The sequence below is a fragment of the Solanum tuberosum genome, unplaced genomic scaffold (genome assembly GCF_000226075.1).
Source record: "Solanum tuberosum cultivar DM 1-3 516 R44 unplaced genomic scaffold, SolTub_3.0 scf00363, whole genome shotgun sequence".
In the NCBI taxonomy this organism is placed as follows: Eukaryota; Viridiplantae; Streptophyta; class Magnoliopsida; order Solanales; family Solanaceae; genus Solanum; species Solanum tuberosum.
This window is the reverse complement of record NW_006239298.1, coordinates 322,827-343,629: the sequence shown is the minus strand read 5'-3', so window position 1 is coordinate 343,629 and position 20,803 is coordinate 322,827. Positions and strand designations below refer to the sequence as shown.

Here is a 20,803-nt window from a genome sequence, read left to right as displayed (position 1 = left end):
GGATTTGGTCAGCTTTAACTGAAGTGCAATACTTTAGAACAATGAAATACTAATTGATTGAAGAGCACATGAAGAAAGAGAATAAAACCATACGAGATGAATTACTATTTACCAAGCAAAGAAGCAAGGGAGTATACTTCTTTTTACACAACTTTCACCAAGTCAAATGAGAGACATTCCCTTAAATCACACTAACAACACTTTAAAACAATTACAAAAAACTAAAAATACATCTTTAAAGGTTTTCTTTTAAGAACGATTATTCAGGACCACACCTGCTTATTAAGTCATAAAATGGCAGATACACAAGTCTGAAGGAAATTTTCTGAATGGACTCCGGGATAAGGCACACGAAAGTACTCTTCGACCCATGAGGAAGTCCCAACTAATTAGCTTGAGAGAAACAAAGACATGTAGTGTCTAAGGATTGGATAAGTTACAAATCTTAGCATCTTACAAAATTGAAGTGTATCACTCCCTCTTCACAATAGTCTATCTAAACTTTGATTCGTCCACATAAACGCCAGTATGCTCCAGGGTGGAAGAGAGACTTCTCAAAAACCCATATATCACGTACCAAGACCTGGATGGGAAAAAACAAATGAGAAAATAGTGTTTTCTACTACTATTGCATAGGCAATCACATAGTAGGACTTGTTGCCAAAATGCTTCACTAACATAACTACTATGATGGTGGAAAACTATAAATTTCAGCATACCAAATATTAGACCTTGTAGGGTCTCATTGTATTATCTGTGGTGACTTAGCAGCCCTTTACTAGATGCAACCGGGAATGCTGTTTTTTTTTTTTAAAAAAAAAGAAGAAAATATAGAACGTTATAAGAGGAGGCTTGCAAGGTAATGCTTCTGGCATCCCAAATTCCCAATCCATATGTTAATATCCCAGATATATTTGTAAGATATGGAGCCATTAACTTAGACTAAATAACAAACTCTGGTTCAGCATTCCTCAACTTTGGAGTGTAGAAAAGTGACTTTCTTCACAGCAATGTCGGATGGCTAATTCAGTTGATCACTGCATTATACAGAATCTCTATCACATACCTCCTTATTTCTATCTCCAGAGACAACAGCTCCTTTCCCATCATATGCCTCAAACTTCTGTAAAAAAAGCTTAATATCAACATAGGATAATCATTTCTAATAACCCTAGACTGCATTACAACAAAAGATGTGTTGGTCTTTTAAATTTTAAATATTAAAAGTAAAACCTGACGCACTCGTGGAAACTAAACGAAGTTCCTTTGGACTAGTAAAACATGAGAAAGGCTGTTCTCCAATTATTTCATTTACAAACTAATTTTGCTAAGGTGATATGATAAGGGTTAATTCCTTTTCTTATCCACAAGTGGCAGCAGGATCTCTTGGTTTTAAGGTAACAAGATAAGGGTTTATTCCTTTTCTTATCAACAAATAGCAGCAGGGTCTCTTAGTTTAAAGGTAGCAAGATAAGGGTTTATTACTTTTCTTATCCATAAGCTGCAGCAGGATCTCTTAGTTTCAAGGTAAGATTGATATGACGCCAATAGAACTCTTTCCTTTTTTAGGTTAATTTAACAACATGAAAATTAATTTATCCTGATTTTTCTTTATTATACACTATGTGACCACAGCATAAACATAATTGTTAACTCATGTGACAGAATCTGCAATCAGTTAATTTAAGCCCATTAACAGCCAAGGAAGCAAGTTCATCATCAACTAGAAGTCATTGACATTTGCAAGCACTGTATGGTTAGTGCATCTGTTTTGGGTATAGAGGTCACTGGTTCATGAATAAGCAGTTGGAAACTAGAAAGTGATCTTCCAATACTCTTCTTTCTTTCCTAGCAAGCAGGAAATTTCATGAGATAAAATAGTCTATCAAAACAAGCAACAAATAGGTAAAGTCAATGCCACCTGTCATGCCATGATTCAAGTTTGAGGTTGTGTTCACAGAGTCCTCTTTGGGTACTAGGGATAGGAGAACACCAATCGGCTCCTATTCACTTTCTTCTTTTCTCAAGTTACAATCAGAATGGTGACATTATCTTTTGCTCGAGTTGTTTTTCCAAGTAATTCCCTATAAAATGGATGTCTTTGATTGCCATGTTGATTAGCAATAAACAAAGGTTATCCGCCAGGTAAAGTCTTAAAGGTGTGGTAATATAGACAAATTATGCAGCTATTTTCTTTCTCAAAAAATAATAATTATGCAGCTATTTGGTCATATCAACAGGACTGGATGTCAAATTTCACAACCGAATCAAGCATTACAATCATGAGATGCAGAAAACTTGAAACAGCTACAACACCATTGACAGGAGCAGGCATCAGCATCAAATGAACTCAAAACAGAATATATTTAAATTACTGGCCAGCTTACCTGCTTTGCCAGAAACTCAAGTGTAAGCTGTATGAACACCTTACTCAGATCATTTCGATCAACACCAATCTGCAAAGAAGCAGCTACAGAGTTCTATCATTGCACAACTAAGAAGGGGCAAAAGTACAAATGCCAAAACTTCCACACGAATAATCACTTGGTGAAGAGAAAATCTAAAGAGAATGAAATTCCTTTTTTTCCCCTTTTTACATGATAGAGGTTCCATTTGTTGTTATATTTCGTAATATTCGTGAAAAGTGATTGAAGGGAGGCGAAGGACAAACAATTTAACAACAGAAAGAAAAAACACTTTCAGTTCACATCATCTTTGACATTATGAGCTCTCTACAGTTTGCTTCCGCCTAAAAAAATATAAGAAATACAACATATATAGTACCTGATATGGAAAACTGAGTAGAAAAGCAATTCAACAACTTCCAATATCAAATAGCCTCTAGGGCTTTAATATTTATCATCCCAGTTAAACTAGCACTCTCTCCCCAATCAATTACGTGGCAAGTTGGCAATGTCATCTTAAGAAAAGATATAGGCAATAAGATGGGTACAAAAACTAAAAATATTATCAGAAGCTCTAGTACACTATTTCTTAAACCCTGATGTGTTTCGTCATCGACCCCATTGAATACGGTTTCTCCAAGAAAGACAATTACCAAAACCAACCCAGGAAGAAAATTTATGCAAGGGTCATCGGAAAAGGCTTTGCTGCTGAAAAACCAAATTAGAGAGACCAAAAATGTAGATCTATCCATCACATAGGGAAGTGTCCATCATAACCCGAGACAGAGTTTATAAAGGGTCAGCATACTGCTTTGATCCTGACAAACCAAATAAGAGAGACAAAAAATGCAGATCATATCCATCACATGGAAAAGGTAATCATCTTGAGTTCCACCTAGTGTCCTGGTAGTTACATAATGTTCCTACACATGCAAACCAAGGCAGTTACAAGCTTAAGTATGGTTAAGGTTTGGTACTTGCCAATCGAGCTCGCAGAGTTCGCACTTTTACAATTGGTTCAATTAGTTCCCAGTAGACAGTAGGCCACACTGATTCTCGTTGCTTGATCTCATTCTTGAGAGCCTGTCTTGTAAGACCAAAGGAAGAAATATGTCAAACAGACTAGTTTTAAGTTTGAAGTCAGAAAGAGTGAATTAATTAAATAACCCATGACAAATATAGATAACTGTGGACCAATCCGACAGCAAACATGGCCTATGTATGAAGATTGAAGTGGTCCAAGATCCACTCATTACAAACAGGACCTAACCCATGCCAAAAGCATAATCTCATTGTCTCATCCAAATGACCAGGTTAAGCAGCAAGATTGAAGGCTCGGTGTGAATTCAGAATAAAAATACCAGGTATAAGAACCTACAGAGTACATATGCTCCGTAACTAATTTCCTCAAAGTTCCCTTTCCTCCGTTTGCCATTTGGGTATTTATCTGAAAGGGGAAAGGCAGAAGTACATGCAAGTCAAATGCTGAACATAGAAAATGTTAGTAAACAGAAACAAGAGAACGACAACCACCCAAGAAGTCTAAAGTACTGAAAAAAATAGAACAAAATTGAAAGAACACCTCTTTGTATATGCTAACAGCTTCAGTATAGAACTGTTTTTTTGAATATCCAGCTTTTCGTAATTTAGCAATGGCGTATGCATTTTTTAGCTGCAAAGACAAATTTGATGAGTAAAGCTGATGACAATGAAGATAAAGGACATATAATAGGAACTTTTCGCATAGTCATCCTTAAATAATATCAATAATTTCTTATTATTAACCCCGAATCTAAGTGAAGGAACATGCCATGAGGGGTTAAAAACTTAAGAATAGCAGATCTTGAAACAATTTATTTTTGTGAAGTAGTCAAGTAGCAGTACAAATGAGTTTATATAGAATGGTCAGATGCACAAATAATTACCTCTGAAGTAAGATCCTCCTTTGTCCTTTTCCAACCATTTCTAGTGAAATACCTGGTATCAAGATTTGAAAAGTTGAACATAGGTTGTTTTACATGATCGCGAAGTGTAAAGAACTCCAAATCACTGAATGAGCACTTCTAATTTATTTATAATGCACTCAGCTACTGTGACCTTTATATCAGCATCACTACAAAAGAGATCTAAAAACATTTCTTTAAGGAGTGTATGACCTAACCATGCATCTGCCAAGGTGAATTCTCCTTACATTCCCTACTTTGAATAAGACATACAGTACCAAGATAGTACTCCAGCAAGTACAAAAAGCAGGACTTGGTTTACATTACAGATTCAAAGATTCTAACAAATCCAGCATGTCATACATATTTAAATCAAAATTTACTTTCATCCAATAGTACAAATTTTTAACACATCTATATTTGACAACATGAATCATCTCCTTTTTGTCTTCAAAGCACCTCCTATTTCCACTTTGAACTAGACATTGTTAATAACTTAATATTAGTCCATTGATTCTTATATGTTTCGGTATACCAACCCCATAAGAACTTACTACCTCATTTGTGCACCATGGTGCGTGTTGTCCATATTTAGCTTGCCTCAGTTTTCTCCACATTATATTTTCTCCTTGGATACTGTCTTATGTGAGCATATACAATCCATCCTGTCCTAATCAATGTCAGTTTGTAACTAGAACAAAGAATTTGACGGTCCTAGACTGCCACACCAAAAGTTACCTAAATACCATAATAGTTTTCTCTCTGTTAGATATAGACTAAAACTGATTCCAGAAAAGATCTCTTGTATTTAGATATTAATCAGAAGGGCGAGCAACCAAAATCAAAAGCCAATTGCATGAGAAGTCTTACTTACCGCTTCCAGAATGGGATTTTCTCACGAGGGACATAAGGCTCATATATGATTCCAGGACTCAGCATAGACACTTTGACTGCTCCCTATAGACGGAAAAAATTTAAAGCTTAAATGTTTATCCAACTTAATCATAAAAAAAAAATTCTTTTGACAAGAGTGGGTAGCTCAAGTGAAAAGCACATCTATCTCCAACCTTAAGGTTGTGGGTCCAAGTCACCAAGGGAGAAAACTACCACATCAAAAGAATAATCTAAAGGCCGTAACAGATTAATGTGCTTAACACTAACAAGTAACAACCAAAATGAAACCAAGCATAATTATTCATCACTAGCAGAGTTTCAATTTTGTTACCATTTGTCGTGCTTGGGCTGGAGCTTTTGCTTTTGTTGTAACTGATCGCATGTAACCATAGCTTATTGGCTCCTGCGTCTAGACGGAAAGTAAAAGTGATGGGAGTAATCAAAGCTCTCATTCAACAAAATAAGGATATACAATTGCTACAAGGAAAAGGATCAGGAGTATCAATTCCACTAGAAGAAAAAGTGAGCAAACTAACAAGGACAATAGTACAGAAGAGACAGCAACAGATTCACTGATCAACCAATTTTAAAATAATATTGAAACAGTTCAAAAAGAACTGTGATCTGTCTAAAAGAGATAAGGACACACCATAAGAGTGTCAACCATCAATTGGGATTCCATAGACTCCACAGAAAATTCACCTCTTCTGCTGCGAAACTCCCTTTAGCCTAAACTTTCCTTATTTCATGTGAAATAAGAAGAGGAGATAAAAGCTCTTGTTGAATTGGTTGGTGAACAGTATATAAGAGAACTCTTATATCGGAGTTTAGGCTACTTAATAATTAATATAAGAAAATTATAAACAACTGTAATAACGGAAGTTTAGGTTAAAATAAAGTTTTCTAATTTTTTGGGATTCTTAGTTATAAAGTTATTCTTAATGATTCTCTCTGGACTTTCAATATGCTCCATCAACAGTCAAACAGAAGGTGCTTAAACCACTTGAGACAACTAATAGTTACAGACAAGTTAAAACTTAGATAAAATGCTCACAAAATTTAAATTATAAAAAGGAAAGCTGCCTCTGAATACAACTTCGATATTTTTTTCAAATCTAACTCACCGTAGTTGAACGGAGCATTATTTTATCTCCAGATGTCCAGGGGATACCTCCATGGTCCTTATAGATGCAGGATGATATGCACCTCAGTGTGATATATGGAACTGACACCAGGAGTAGATAGTTTAACAAAGAAATATGTTTGTTCCACTAACAGTTCAGAGTTCAAATTCTAAAAGGCAGAGAGGTCAACACAACGAAAATGAAACAAGAAGGAAGAAAGTAAACTAATTGATTCAGAGTGAGTGGTCTTTCACCAAGTGAACAGGTCTTTGTAGTAGATCTATTATTCCATGGATGGAGGTCCGTCATTTATATAAGCAAGAGAAATTACTCCAGCACTTGGTATCAGATCACAAGAAAAGATTATTCAATTCATTACAGATAAAAGTTATCCTTCATAAGAACTGAAATGAAAAATGATAGGATAATCAGAAAACAACATATTTATTCCAACATGATGGAATTCAGCTACAAGTAGACCAGCTTAATTTACGATTTCATATTGTGATCAATCCCATAAGTGAGAACAACAACCATAAAAAACAATTCATTCACATAATCCACTTTATCTTTCCTTTAGCTTCTAAACACAACCAAAATGAAGTAACTTTCAACAAACCCATTTGTGAAATAGAATATCAAATGCGCATTAGAAACTGAAAGCATACACTTACCATTTGAAATAGATTTTGAATTGCTTCTTGAGCTGGCTAGCCTACAGTATCCAAAAAAGAGTCAGATTTGATACAAAAGACACCTTTAAATCCGAAAAAAAAAACATTTTTTTAATATAAGGGAAAATGGGAAGCTAGCTGTTTCACTAATAAACTCGTTTTCGCATGTATTCAAATATATCAAATGTTTGGAGAAAGAACTTATATGCATTATACGAATTTAAGTATAGAGATTATAATGAATTGACCAGCTTACAAGGTAGAGAACTCTTGAATTTCAACTGTTTTATAGATGTTTCGAAGCATCTGCAATCGCCCTAAAGCCATTTGTGATCAAGGAGATTCAAGACGGAAATGGAGGTTTTGGAATTTCAGAAGAGGGTTTAAGGAGGATTTGTTTGCTACTTCGCAGCATAAGTTAAGATGGTAGTGCTTACAGTTTAGTGACTGCCACTTGTCACTATTATTTTTTTTTAGGGGAAAAGGTCCTGATTTACCCCTAAACTTTATGATTTGGAGCTAATATACCCTCCGTTTAAAAAGTGGCTTATATATGTCCCTGCCGTTACAGAAATGGCTCATATATGCCCTTTTACTTAACAAATTAATTTTTAATAAATTAAAATTCATTTTTTTTTGCTTTAATTTAAGAAAATGTCATGTGGCTTTTAAAATACCCCACCTTCCACCATACCCACCCGACCCAATTGGAAACAATAGAAATCCACCCGCTCAAATTAACTTCACCCATTTCATTTCATGGTTTCCACCTCAACAGAAACAAAAATAATTTTTTTGTTAGTATCCGATCTCATTTTGAGTGAAGATTGTTATTTTTAGGACATGAATACAGTTAAATAAATATTTCCCTTAATTGCCTCTTCTTTCGGCTATACAAGGACGAGAATTGATTTCTTGATGGCTTTGTTCTGGGCATACATTTATCTCCTTTTCCAATTCGAGGGTTTCTTTTTTACCAGATTGTGTTTCCTCTCTTTATCCGGGGGTGCCCTCTGCTTGGTACATTTCTCAAGCAATTTGTTCTTTCTTATCCATTGATCTTTTTCACACTAAATGAACATGTTTGTTTAGAGATAGATTATCACTCACTTTATGCTTAAGTTGTGGATTTACGGTATGTTTAAGATGGATCAATTAATAGACCTTAACAAAGTAAAGGTTAAATGTGCAATATATAGGATGCATAACGCATCTCTTGTAACAATATTTGATGCTTGCAAACTTTGGTCTGTTAAATGCTTGATAAATAACTGGGTTTATTGATTTGTGGGCATTTCAGGAACTGAGGCAGATCCAAGGAAGAAGGGCACTGCTGCGACTGCTTAAGTTTCTAAAGAGGCAGTTTGACCTTTTATTTTTATTTTGCCTTCCATTTCACCGATGAATCGAAGTTTTGAATATTCGTTTGTCAAATATCACCCGAACTCAGGATTGTAGAGCTCACTGGAACCCTCACAATTTTTTTTTGGTTTCATTTGAGTGTGGAAATAACGAAATGAAATGAGTTAGGTTAATTTGGGTAGGTGAGATTTTTTGTTTCCAATTGGGTCGGGTGGTATGGTGGAGTGGAAGGTGGGTATTTTAAAAGCCACATGTCATTTTTTTAAATAAGTAAAAAATGAATTTTTAATTATTAAAAATTATTCTGTTAAGTAAAAGGGCATATATGAGCATTTTTATAACGGTAGGGGCATATATGAGCCATTTTTTAAACAGAGGGTATATCAGCTCCAAATCATAAAGTTTAGGGGTAAATCAGGACCTTTTCCCTTTTTTAAAAATTTTGGTTTTACCCTTCTTTTCTTTTTTTCACCTGGTTTTACTCTTTTACATGACCAAAAATAATGTTATTTTTTTAAAAATACTCTCTACGTTTTCTAAAAAAATCGTTTAATTTGCCTTGAAATGGAATTTAAGAAAATAAAATAAAAAATTATTATTGTGCTAAAACATTAAAGTTAGGTTAAATATACATCCAATTTTTCCATGTTTGGTTGACTTTAAATGTTTGGAAAATATTTTCCAAATCGATTCATTTTCCTCAAATTTAAGGAAAATGATTTCCTTTCCAAAATTAAGAAAAACATTTTTCAAAACTCTACTTCATCCTTTAAAATCTTTTTCTTACCCTACCCATACCCCGTACCCGCCATCCCCAAAAATATATTCACCAACCAAACATTAAAAAAAAAAATTAACTCACCAACCAAACATGAGAAAAATAAGTTAGAAATCCACTTGTTTTTCAAGAAATCTTATGGCCTTAAACGTGTCATATGAAAAACTGAAATAAAAATATTGCTAAAAAGGGGAAAGGATCATTCTTTTTCAAACAAAATGAAAATGAAAGTAGGTAATTCTTTTTTAAACGGAGGAAATAACTTTCTTTTCAAAATATTTTCTGTGTTGGTTAAGAGTAGAAAAATATTTTATTTAAGTCGTGGTATGTCAAAAATAATATTTTTGTCCTCAAGGTAATGATAGTGATATATTTAAGATAAGGATAATATGTTTAACAATAATTTTAATTGAACGCAAGCTTCAAAAGCCTTAAAAACAAATAAATTGAAATGAACCAAATAACTTATAAATACAAATTTTTATGGTTGGATTATAAACCTGCTGCAAAAAATGAAGAAGATGAAAAGACCAGAATGGCCTTGTGTTTCTCCATGGCTGAGAAAAACGTTATCCATACAAGATCAAGATTCAGCCACAACCAATGAAGGAGACACAACATAACACAACACAAACCACCCGAAATATGAACAAAAAACACATAGCCAGTGTCACACTGAGCAACAAAAACAACTTTTTTCTGTATTTTCTCACAAATTTTGATCTGTTACTGTTTTTCTTCCAATGGAAACTATTCTCTCCCCTCCTTTTTCTCCTCTCTTCAACCCCAAAACTTCCCTTTCAAAGCCTTTGCTTTCCCTTTCTCACTTATCCAGATCAACTAAGCCAATTTGCTGTAGCCTCAGAAAACAGCATTCCCAGATTGAAAAAGAATCTTTTTCAGTACCCAAAAGTTGGGTTTCTCATGTCCAGCAAGGATTAGCTGCTCTAGCTATTTCTTTAGCCCTTAATTTTTGTCCAGTTGTGTCTTCTGATTCTGCATTGGCATCTGAATTTGATGTGTTAAATGAAGGGCCACCAAAGGACTCATATGTAGTTGATGATGCTGGTGTGCTTAGCAGGGTGACAAAGTCTGATTTGAAGGCATTGTTGTCTGATGTGGAGAAGAGAAAAGGCTTCCACATTAATTTCATCACTGTCCGCAAGCTCACTGTAATTTTTCTTCTCTTCTTTATCTTGCTAATAATCTATAATTAGTTATTGAGAAGAAAAGTGTCAATCTTTATGGTGATTTTCTACTTGATATGCTCTTAAAGTACTTATGTGCTTTTGTGAATTCTTGTCTTGGAGAAACTTATGTGCTAGTAGACCTCAACCCTGTAAACTATACTGACCAAGGAAAAATAATCGAAATGGTGACTTTTGTTGTTTTGTAGAGCAAAGCTGATGCTTTTGAGTATGCTGACCAAGTTTTGGAGAAGTGGTACCCTAGTGTTGAACAAGGAAATGATAAGGGTATAGTTGTGCTTGTTACAAGTCAAAAGGAAGGCGCAATAACCGGTGGCCCTGATTTTGTAAAGGCCGTTGGAGATACTGTTCTTGATGCTACCGTCTCAGAGAACCTTCCAGGTAGGAAATACTTCCTCTTAGTTCCTTGTTGTTTGGGCACATTGGTTAATTCTGTCATTGAGGTTGATTTCCAATGAATGGTTTATTGAGAACAGTGGTGATAAGTAAGATTCACAATTTTGGTAAGGACATGAAGTATAGTACAGAGAATTAGTATAATAGAGAATATTACTTTTCATAGATTATACTTACTAGGTTAGAAAAGTCTAATTCTCTTCATCAACATTAACAATAGCATGAAAGCAATTTAGTGAGTACGATAAATTCAATAACTCTTAGGTCTTAACTGCTAGAAAAGCTTTCTCATTGTCATGTCTAAGGATTTATAAACAGGACCTAGAAACACAAACTCCAAAAGAGTTCACGTAGTTGTTTATATATTTGTAATGATCCTGAGACAATCCAATGGAGGAATAAGGACTTTTTCTTAGTTATTCTGTTCAAGCAATTAAGAATTCTTTAAAAGGCATATCTTCTGGTCCAAGAGTAGATCGTGATGTCGAAACTCTGGAGAAACTAGTATCATTTGAATGATTCTAGTAGGATGGCAATGACACTTAGACATGCAAGAAAAGGAAACAGATCCATTTCTCCTTATTATTCATACTTTTAATAAACTGGGATGAAATGTATTTTTTTGGAGCATTCTCCGTTAATTGTCTATTTCTCGAGGTTAAACCCCAGTCCCAAGGTCTCGTTCAATTATTTACCAATTGATAAAATTAATGCAGCATCTGGATTTCATTCTTAGTGCTAAAGTTGGTATGAAAAGTCTCTTTATCAAGAAAAATGGGGTTTGGATGCATGAATTCTAAGTGTTTGTTGGATAAACCAAATTTGGGAAGGTTCACACAGAATTATCGATCACCACATGTTTTTTCTGTGTGTAGATGACTATTCTAATAAAGTATTATCTGTCTAGACAACTTGTTCTGTATATATAGGAGAACTAGCAACCCCAGAACAATTCTGTTTTGTTTCATAGTGAAAGTACACTAATGCTCTTGATTCTGATGGTGGGGCTATTGGTTTCAATATTTGTAGTGTTGGCTACTGAAGAGAAGTACAATGAAGCAGTTTTCAGCACTGCCACACGTCTTGTTGCAGCCATTGATGGCCTTCCTGATCCTGGTGGCCCCCAACTCAAGGATAACAAAAGAGAGTCCAACTTCAAATCCAGAGAGGAAACTGATGAGAAAAGAGGACAATTCACACTTGTGGTTGGTGGGCTGTTAGTGATTGCTTTTGTTGTTCCTATGGCTCAATACTATGCATATGTTTCAAAGAAGTGAACTGTCTGATTCTGGAAAGTTACATTTTCGTGAGATTTGAGTAAGCATGTATATTATCGTGTACAAAATGGTCCATTCGGAAATGACTGATTCATGAGATATTTAAAAAGGATAAATATGAAGATTTGGACCTCCCCTAACATAACGGATACTGCCATTTCTTTTTATAAGAAGTAGATAAAACTTTCCTGTTGCATCGCTGATAATGTAAAGGGTTATTTTTAGTGGTATCCATCATGACACGATCCATAAGTTCTATATTTTCAAGAATCCATGAAAGTATTGAATTTCTTTAGTAAATTAAAATATATAAGTATACAGAGAATAAAACAATGATAAGCATGTTATTTCCTCAGAACTTTAGTTTGAGAAGGAAAGGCATCTTGTCAGCGAAGGGTGGATCAGAGTATTTTCCGGTGAGAATTTGTGAGGCGACAAACTGGTTTGCAGTTTCTGTGTAGTGAATTCCATCCCAATTGATATATTCACTACTGTCATTGCATGCTTTGGCAGTGACATTGTTTCCATCCAACACCTTTGTCTGACCACAGGCAATCCTGCTGTCATAGTTGAGTGGAGGTCCTCCATATCCACAGCAAGCCATTAGTGGCTGCTCAAATCCTGCAAGGTGTAAATGCAAAGTACCAAGTGTTATATTAATTCTTTTCTTCTACAACTTAATGAAAGTGCACTTTGTGGAAACTCTCGTCCTGCTTTAGTTTCCTCTAAGTTGAAGTATAAACAAGTTATCATGATGGCAAAAGTATGATTCTCAGCTGTGTTTATCAGAGGAAGTTCTAAAGTTGGTTTAGCCAAATCAAGAAAGCAAATGCACCGTCTCTCCTCCACTCATGGCCTTCCAGATGAAGAACACAGTGGGCGCACTGCAGTTCTTCTCAATAAAGTTCATAAGATATTGGTGGAACAATTTCACTTCATGTCTCATGAATTCTATAATCACAAAGAAATTGCATAATACAATCTTCTTTTTGACATTTGCGAGTAAAGAAACATAGTAACTTACCATTTCGGGAATAATTTGCTATCAGATTAGACTTGATGGAAAAAATATCAACATGAGTGATATTTGCATCTGAATACTGGCCCTGAAGTTTCTTGCAAAGGGCGTAAAGCTGCAGGTTCAAAAGTTTTGCAGCTTGATTATGTGAGCTAACACATCCAAGCTCATCCAACTTTGATACATCAGTTCCAAATTTGGCTATATTCTGACCTAAGCACCCCAATGGACCTGTATTATGAACCCAGAAATTCCTGGCCCCTAGGTCATACAATCTCTGTGATGTCAAAGAGGAAGCAGAAATGAGTTTACAACCTGCAATTGATAATCAGTACAGAAAATCCGCGTAATTTTCTGTTATAAGAATTGACCTTGACACCATCTTCAAATCCTGTAAGAATAGTTGGAATAGAAGCTAGAATTTGATCTAATGTCTTGGAGTAAAATCCACCAGCAAGATCATTCTGGCCTATGTCGAACATATAAAGTCCTTTCTGGAAAAAATCTTGAGCTGGAACGTACTTATCATATTTCCTAGCTGCAAAGAAAATCAATAAAATCTCACAAGATATATAGGATTTTGATATATGCAAATGAGCCTTGATTATCAGAAACATGATCAAACTTACTCTTCGCTTGAATTTCAGAAACCCGATTCTTGAACCTGGAAAACTGAGCGACTTGAATCCCAAATGAAAAAGGGCTAACAGATGATGCAGTGGCGGGAAGTATAGTTGAACCAGCAGCTGCAAAGTTGGCTCCTTTTCTGAAACTCGGTGCAGCAACGGAGTCTAAATAGGAGTTCAAGAATGGCAGATCCATTGCATCCACTGCAACAAAAATCCATCAAAAAAAAAAGTATATAAATATAACCTTCAAAGTAAATCAAAAAATGGTACTTTGAAGTGGGAATCTTACTCAAGAAATCGATGATTAGTCGGCCATCACAGAACCTCCCAGATGGATTCTTGAAATAAGTTTGTCCATTAGGTGGCTCTAGGCGATCACCAACGCCTGCAACAAGACCTCCTGTATCAGAATTTGAATCACCAAAGTTGAAGACTGCAGGGTAATTGAAATCTATGGTATTAGCCAGGGGCAAGCAGATGAAGAAAAGGACAAGAATGTGAAGGACACAAGTGGTTGAAGAAGCCATGTTTTTTTGCTCTTTTGACAAAAAGTTGGCATTTGTATCCTCTTAAAATAAGATTTGTTGGGCTTTTTCGCTTCAATTTCAAGTTGTCTTTGAATTGTGGGAAAGGCTAAAAGATTGTGAATTGGTTGTTGTTCAATTACTTTCATATCCTTCCATGAATGGATGCTATGATTAAAAGTGTTTCCATTAATGAGAAAACAGATTTGATTGGGACAGTTTCCTTGTCATCAAACAGGTAAAAATTGTCCTTTTTCTAATGTTATTTTCTCTAACCACTATAATACTATAACTCAGCTGTGAAATTTATGCAATATGGTTCTGTGACAGAGACATTTTAGAATGTCAGTGCATTCATTTCTGATATCATGTTTAATTCAATCTTGGTCAGACATGTACATGTGAAAGTTGCTTGTCTTCAACGTGTATATATACGTCTCCAGCTGTCCCAAAAAATTCGGAATACGAGGATCAAACTGACTAATATTCGATGTGAATTTGTACATAGAATCTAAAAAAAGAATTAAAAAATTTACATATTTAAAAATATATAAAAAGTATGGAATTATAAGTTACAACGGTTAAAAATTAGAAAGTATTTAAAGAAACGGAATCAAAGAGAATATCTTTTGACTGCCATGGGCTTCCGGAGTGTAATATTTATTTCTTCTTTTAAACCGGTGTAGTAGGTGGATCTGATTTGAGAAAGTAATGAAGAATAAGAACATTAGGTGGAGGTCAGACATGTTTTAGTAAACCATTCAAATAAGTCTACTCATGGAATCTATGCTTATTTAATTACAGATTAGCTCGATTAATTGCCATCCCTAACGTCCATGCATACAGTATATGTGTCTAAGCATTAGTGATATTCTATACTTCTTTTTCAAGTTGGTTTACATTTATAATTGTGATCCCCCATTGTTAATCTCTTTACTAGATTAGCCGACTGTTTCCATATTAGTCGAGCCAAGGGATGAGGGATACCGGATAGTTAAATTGGAAAAGAATTCATAAAATCACAGTAATAGAAAAACTTTTAAAATAAAAAAATTGTATGGTCTTAAACACCCTGGTGGTTTACAAATCTAATGATTCTTAATGCGTTGAACAATGGTAATTTTAATACCTTTGAATCACTAATCTCAGTGGCAATGACACAAAAGAGAACAAAAGGGCATTTTTGGCTCAAAGAAAATATTGCTTGAAAAAATGAACTTGAGTACTGTGAAAATTAGAAATCTCAGAAAGCAAAGGTAAATGGGCCCAAAAAACTTCAATCCTTTCTGCAAGCAAAACGGGAAGTTGCTTCCACGAATTGCTAACTTTTAAGGCTTCCTTTACATGTCCAAAAAATATAAGTGTCATGAGATGACAAGTAACCTATTATCAAATCCAATATTCACGTCTTAAATGCAGTCTTTAAAAATGAAGGTCCATAATTACAATCAGAGAATGAAGCAGAACGACCTTCTTTCGAGTTGATGTTGATAAAACTCTTCAGAAACTTTCAAGCTGGCCTTAAGAGCGACATTCTCCCTTTTCATCTGTAAAATGATTGACACAACAGCACAATCAAAATGAAAGCTCCATACCATTACGAAAACTCATCTAGTAAAGAAATTGTGATCGCGTGAAAAAGCTTTTGGATGGTTTTTGACTCTGCACTCGGTCCATTATCTATAAGTAGAATTCTAATCATATTTCTTACCTACATTTGTTCTTTGTTCTACTATACATTAGTTCTATCCAATTGATAATGTTAGCTAAGACTGTATGTGGATCGTAAACTATAACATCAATCTTTTGCTGGAATTTTCAAAAAGCATGAAAGGTTAAAAATGTGAAGGACATTATATAGTCTATACAAGGTAATCATATATATGTTTCTAATTTTCTCAATTTCACTTTCTTGAGGTATAGCTGGAGAGCTTTCATTCTTTTCAAAAATCCAGCAGAAGAATCCTCTCCCACAAAGTGTTAGAACTCAAAAAATATAAAGCAGAATTCCTTCCTAACCTACTTCATGAAGCCTTTGCTGAGTACATAATCTTTCTGGAAAAATCCTTCCTAGGTAGTCCAGCAAACACACTTTAGTATTCATATCAAGCCCGACAGAAGAGCTTTTCAACTATTCACTGATTTATTAAACAAAAAGAGCAAATGAAAGGAAAGCAGTGAAATCAAATTGAATAGAACCCTATTTATACCAGTGAACTCAGATGTATGTATCTCTTACCTTCTCTACACCAGTACTCAGCTCTTCCACGGCTTTATGCAATGATGAGATTGTCCTTGATGTAACATCTTCATATGTGGCTTCTATCTCGTCAATTGAATTGGGATCAAAGAAAATTCCCTCCAGTACAAATAATTTCTCAAGCAATTGAACATCATCGGCAGTCATTCTCTCTCTCAGCTATGTAAATCAGATTATTAGCTTATAGTACAGTAACCAAGGATAGATTAAATTACATGAACCAAGCAAATCAGACCTTGGCCAATATTCTCTCCCTGGACTCGTCTACATAAGTATAGACTGTGGCATCCTTGGTATTGTCTAGATCTTCCTTGCAACTAACATGTACTGATGCCTTTACATGCTTCGCTCTGCTTGAAAGGACAGAAACTAGAACTTAAAATCCTTACTTTACATGTATTGACCAGCACCAAATATTGATTGACATGGTAAGCTTTTCAAAAACCAAGGCTTTAACTTACAAGTAAAACTAGGTTATACCCAATGGAATGTAAATTGAAGGGAGACCAAAACATGAGAAGAAACTATAATGCTAACAAAGGAAATAAAAGAATACTAAAATGAAATCCATAAATTCCAAAGATGTATAGAACTAATAGGGGTCTTACAAAATTTCTCTTTTTTCCTTTGTGTATTATGTTCCTCATTGTTCCCTTCTTGACTCTATGACAAGAAGTTCAAATAAAATTAAGTTTACATACCTAGCACCAAATCGCAGGGTGGAGAGGCTCTCTGAAGAATTGGAAGGGCTTGGAGAGCAACAGCAAAGTAATGCAGTCTGAGAGCATCCACCCTGCAAATCATAGTGTAGATGGTCATCACTCATCAACGTAGGCTGGAAGTATGGAGAAAATGGAGTCCAGGAAGTGGAACTAACAAGAGCATCTTGTAGGATTCGAGTGAGCTTAGAATCACGATAAGGAATATGAGTTGGTTTTCCTGGAGTGCTGCTAGTCATAGCATTTATCACTTTCCCAAGTGCTGTGAGGGACTGATTGATGGTCTTTGCTTCTTCAAGAATTTTACCTTCAGCTCCAGTCTTCTCAACTTTTTCTGACCCCGCCAAGTCTACGAGTATCAGCTTTCCAAATTTGGTCCTGCTTTGAAATTCAAATATTTAGGATATGTCTTTCAAGTTTCAAACCTATTGAGAGATAATACCTTTTATCCTTTGTAAGATCTTGGTGGACAGTAAATATGTAGAGGCAATGGCTTCTGCTGCTCGACATATTCATTTCTGGACTTGTTAAAATATTTTAACAAAAACTAAATATGTAAAAGGAAGAAATTTTGTTAACAAGATGCACAGAATAAGGCAAAGGATACGTGTTTCTCCGACTGCTCTATTAGCTATCCCACTCTGCAACATGAACAGCCATATCAGAACCAAAATGTATAAAATGCTTCATATGGAAACACATCATCTCATTTTCCCTTACAGACAAGCTTTGCAATGCTTCTGCAGAGTTGGATATAGCTACCTGGAAAACAATTTAAGATTCTGCAGGATTTAGAAATTTCCAAGGAAAACTAAAATAAAAACAAAATAGATATAGCATTTTAGTTATAAATCAAGGACAAGTAGATTTTTTCGCATAAATTTTGTTGTTTCTGAAAGTCAAAAGGTTTAGCACTTATTCAGGCTTCCAACATATCAAGCCAGCCAACTGTTTTGGTTGGCAGTTTGTGAGTACTTAAATTTATGCAGGAAGCCAGAGGACTATTGAGGATAATCCAGCATAAATCCAAATAGACAATACCAGGTTATGTTGAGCATATTGCATGCTTGAAAACTAAAACAGTATAACAATTTGAGGGAAAAAGTGAAAGAAAGGTGCTGATGAGTCTTACTTCTGTTGCTCCATTTAGAACAATTCCATGAACTTTACTCTCTTTTATTTGTATATTGTCCTTCGATAAATCAAAGAGATCTCTGAGAGAAATTGATATAACTTAAAAGGCATGCTTATGGATAAAGCCAAATTGAGTTAAAGCAATAGATATGGATCAATAAAATCTCCTCAGGTACAAGTACTGGTAAGTGACACAAACCTTACTTTCTCCATGTAGATCTCTACCTGTAAGAGTAAGAAATTTCCTTAAAAGAGCTTAAAGAAACATAGCATTTGCCATACAAAAGGTTGAAATCAATAACAATAACATCCTAATCAACAAATTGTCACCATTGATAATTTGATTGTGTATTTGCTAGGTTTCTCTGAATTCGTTATGGCCTCAAAAAGCCCATCCACCACTCTCTGCAATAGGCCTTTCTTCTTGCTTTCACAATCTACAATGCTTAGTCCCTAAGGCAAACAAAGTCGACAATGAACTAATACTTCCATAAAACGCAGATTTATGAATGTTGTAAAATCATTTTACCTCCATGCTATATGTCTTTCCTGCTCCTGTCTGAGAAAATATCAAAAGAATAAAGAATAGTCAACGAAAAAATACGAAAAGGAAAAGAAGAACTTTCTCCTCTTGTAACCATTAACAATTCTGCACTAGGAATTGAGTAATGTCTTTGTTCTCATATTTCTGCAGTTGATCCTTCACTAATCGGACTTAGTATTTGTACTGAAAATCTCCAATTCACATATTAAAATTGCAGGCATGCTTACATAAAAGGCTGTAATCAAGCATTTACCTGTCCATAAGTGATAATTGTACCATTTATTGCATCTAGGGCACCTATTTTCACCATCATCAGGACAACAAATATTCTAAGTGAGAAGATCAACTGAATTTAAAACTCTTTCACTTTTTATAATAACTCTCACGAAATTCGATTGTACCTTGGACTATAGGCAGAGCTAGAAATTCGTATATATCAGCTTGTTCAGATCCTTGATAGAAAACTCTGTCGAAGGTAAAATCAAATTCCTGTTCCTTTTCATCCTGTAATGATGTTACAAAATCAACTAAGTAGTAAAACCTCATTCTGAATAGCTAATGCGAAGATTAGTAGTGCACTTCAAAGCTTTTGCAATACATACACAGACTTCACATTTGATTTGAAATTAACAGCAAAATCAATACAGGAAACAGAGATTTGAGCTTTAAAACCTTGACTATGAAGGACTCAGAGTTAATTCCTTGAACAGAGACAGCATCGCCGAACTCAGATAGTTCCTTCGGATTCAGAGGTCTGAATAGCACGCAAACTTTCATAGTAGACATTTTAAAGCTGATCAACGATCAATCTATTAAAAAAAAGGATCTATGTATACACTATTTGATCAACGAGCTATGAAGATTTTCCCGCCAAAAGAGCTTCGAGAACAGAAGGGAAATGGCCGAGAAACACCTTTTGGTGTTTATTTATGGTAGTAAAGTAAAGTAAAAGATTTTGGAACTTGTGGTTAAGTATTTCTTCAATTTAAGACTAACCCAAATTACTCCATTCATTTCATCTCAAAATTATAGTCTTTTGAATATTTTCTCCGTCTCAATTTATGTAACACCATTTTATTTTTAGTATATTTCAAAAAGAATATCATATTTTCATAATTAAAAGTAATTTAATTTTAAAATTCCCCTTCTAGCTTTAATGAAATGATTTATATAGTCATATAAATATCTAATGTACTCTACGTGAAGACGAGAGTATAAGTGTTGAGTTGTTTACAAAAGTGTTACATGAAACTCGAGTTGATTACCTCTATAACAAGTTGGCCATGATCAATATACATGTTTCAACTTGAAGGGGGTGTTACAGAATGTATATAAACTTGTTTCCTAAAATGTACAAAGTTATAGATACCATAAATACAGGAAAAAAAAATTAATAGTTTTAAATAAAATGATAAAAATGAATAGAAAAATATATTCAGGCTAAGGCGCAAATATCTCGCTCTCTTTAAAGAGATTCAAGTTCACTGCGGTACAATCTACGTGGATCCAACATTATATCTCTTGATTAGTTGAAGAGCCCAAAGATCTACCGAAAGAACACATTCTTTCAACATATAATTACTTTCTTTTGTATAAGTTATAAAACCAAAGTGGGTGTCTCGAAAAATTTAAATTTAATTTTTTGGATAAGTTATAAGGAATTGAAGAAAGTGAAACTACAAAAATATTAGTATTTTAAAATCTCGTGTCTTAATTTAATAAAATGTTTTTAAAAAAAAATTATTTTATAAATGATATGTATAGAAAATATGAGAACTTAGATAAAAAAAATAATTCATTTTTGTGTTCGCTTATAGAAGATCATACATTGATTTATTATAATTGAAATTTTCACTCTATTATTTACTATTAAATTGTCCGTAAACAATTCACCGCTTTGATTCACATGAACTA

The 20,803-nt window shown here is 34.5% G+C and overlaps 4 protein-coding genes across 4 annotated transcripts; 1 reads left to right on the top strand and 3 right to left on the bottom strand.

The window, feature by feature from the left end:
* Positions 1-121: 121 nt before the first annotated feature.
* Positions 122-7,435, bottom strand: LOC102588846 (39S ribosomal protein L45, mitochondrial). The gene is made up of 12 exons (XM_006361816.2): positions 7,297-7,435; positions 7,041-7,081; positions 6,367-6,467; positions 5,574-5,651; positions 5,223-5,305; positions 4,331-4,382; positions 3,988-4,077; positions 3,784-3,852; positions 3,387-3,488; positions 2,388-2,456; positions 1,067-1,123; positions 122-583 (listed from the first exon to the last, which is right to left on the bottom strand). Exons 1-12 carry the CDS (start codon positions 7,365-7,367, stop codon positions 497-499), a joined length of 900 nt encoding a protein of 299 aa, XP_006361878.1. The 5' UTR covers positions 7,368-7,435; the 3' UTR covers positions 122-496.
* Positions 7,436-9,783: 2,348 nt separating this feature from the next.
* Positions 9,784-12,195, top strand: LOC102588194 (UPF0603 protein At1g54780, chloroplastic). The gene is made up of 3 exons (XM_006361814.2): positions 9,784-10,352; positions 10,577-10,769; positions 11,814-12,195. Exons 1-3 carry the CDS (start codon positions 9,924-9,926, stop codon positions 12,059-12,061), a joined length of 870 nt encoding a protein of 289 aa, XP_006361876.1. The 5' UTR covers positions 9,784-9,923; the 3' UTR covers positions 12,062-12,195.
* A 126-nt stretch (positions 12,196-12,321) lies between these two features.
* Positions 12,322-14,316, bottom strand: LOC102587871 (GDSL esterase/lipase At1g54790). The gene is made up of 5 exons (XM_006361813.2): positions 13,998-14,316; positions 13,709-13,909; positions 13,451-13,617; positions 13,086-13,356; positions 12,322-12,682 (listed from the first exon to the last, which is right to left on the bottom strand). The coding sequence occupies exons 1-5, from the start codon at positions 14,233-14,235 to the stop codon at positions 12,414-12,416; spliced, it is 1,146 nt and encodes a 381-aa protein (XP_006361875.1). The 5' UTR covers positions 14,236-14,316; the 3' UTR covers positions 12,322-12,413.
* A 1,175-nt stretch (positions 14,317-15,491) lies between these two features.
* On the bottom strand, positions 15,492-19,802 carry LOC102587548 (kinesin-1-like protein PSS1). Its single transcript, XM_006361812.2, has 15 exons — positions 19,562-19,802; positions 19,291-19,393; positions 19,143-19,186; positions 18,875-18,904; positions 18,676-18,798; positions 18,545-18,570; positions 18,344-18,425; positions 17,932-17,973; positions 17,819-17,852; positions 17,654-17,729; positions 17,370-17,589; positions 17,194-17,285; positions 16,728-16,842; positions 16,472-16,651; positions 15,492-15,779 (listed from the first exon to the last, which is right to left on the bottom strand). The coding sequence occupies exons 1-15, from the start codon at positions 19,673-19,675 to the stop codon at positions 15,681-15,683; spliced, it is 1,380 nt and encodes a 459-aa protein (XP_006361874.1). The 5' UTR covers positions 19,676-19,802; the 3' UTR covers positions 15,492-15,680.
* Positions 19,803-20,803: the final 1,001 nt, after the last annotated feature.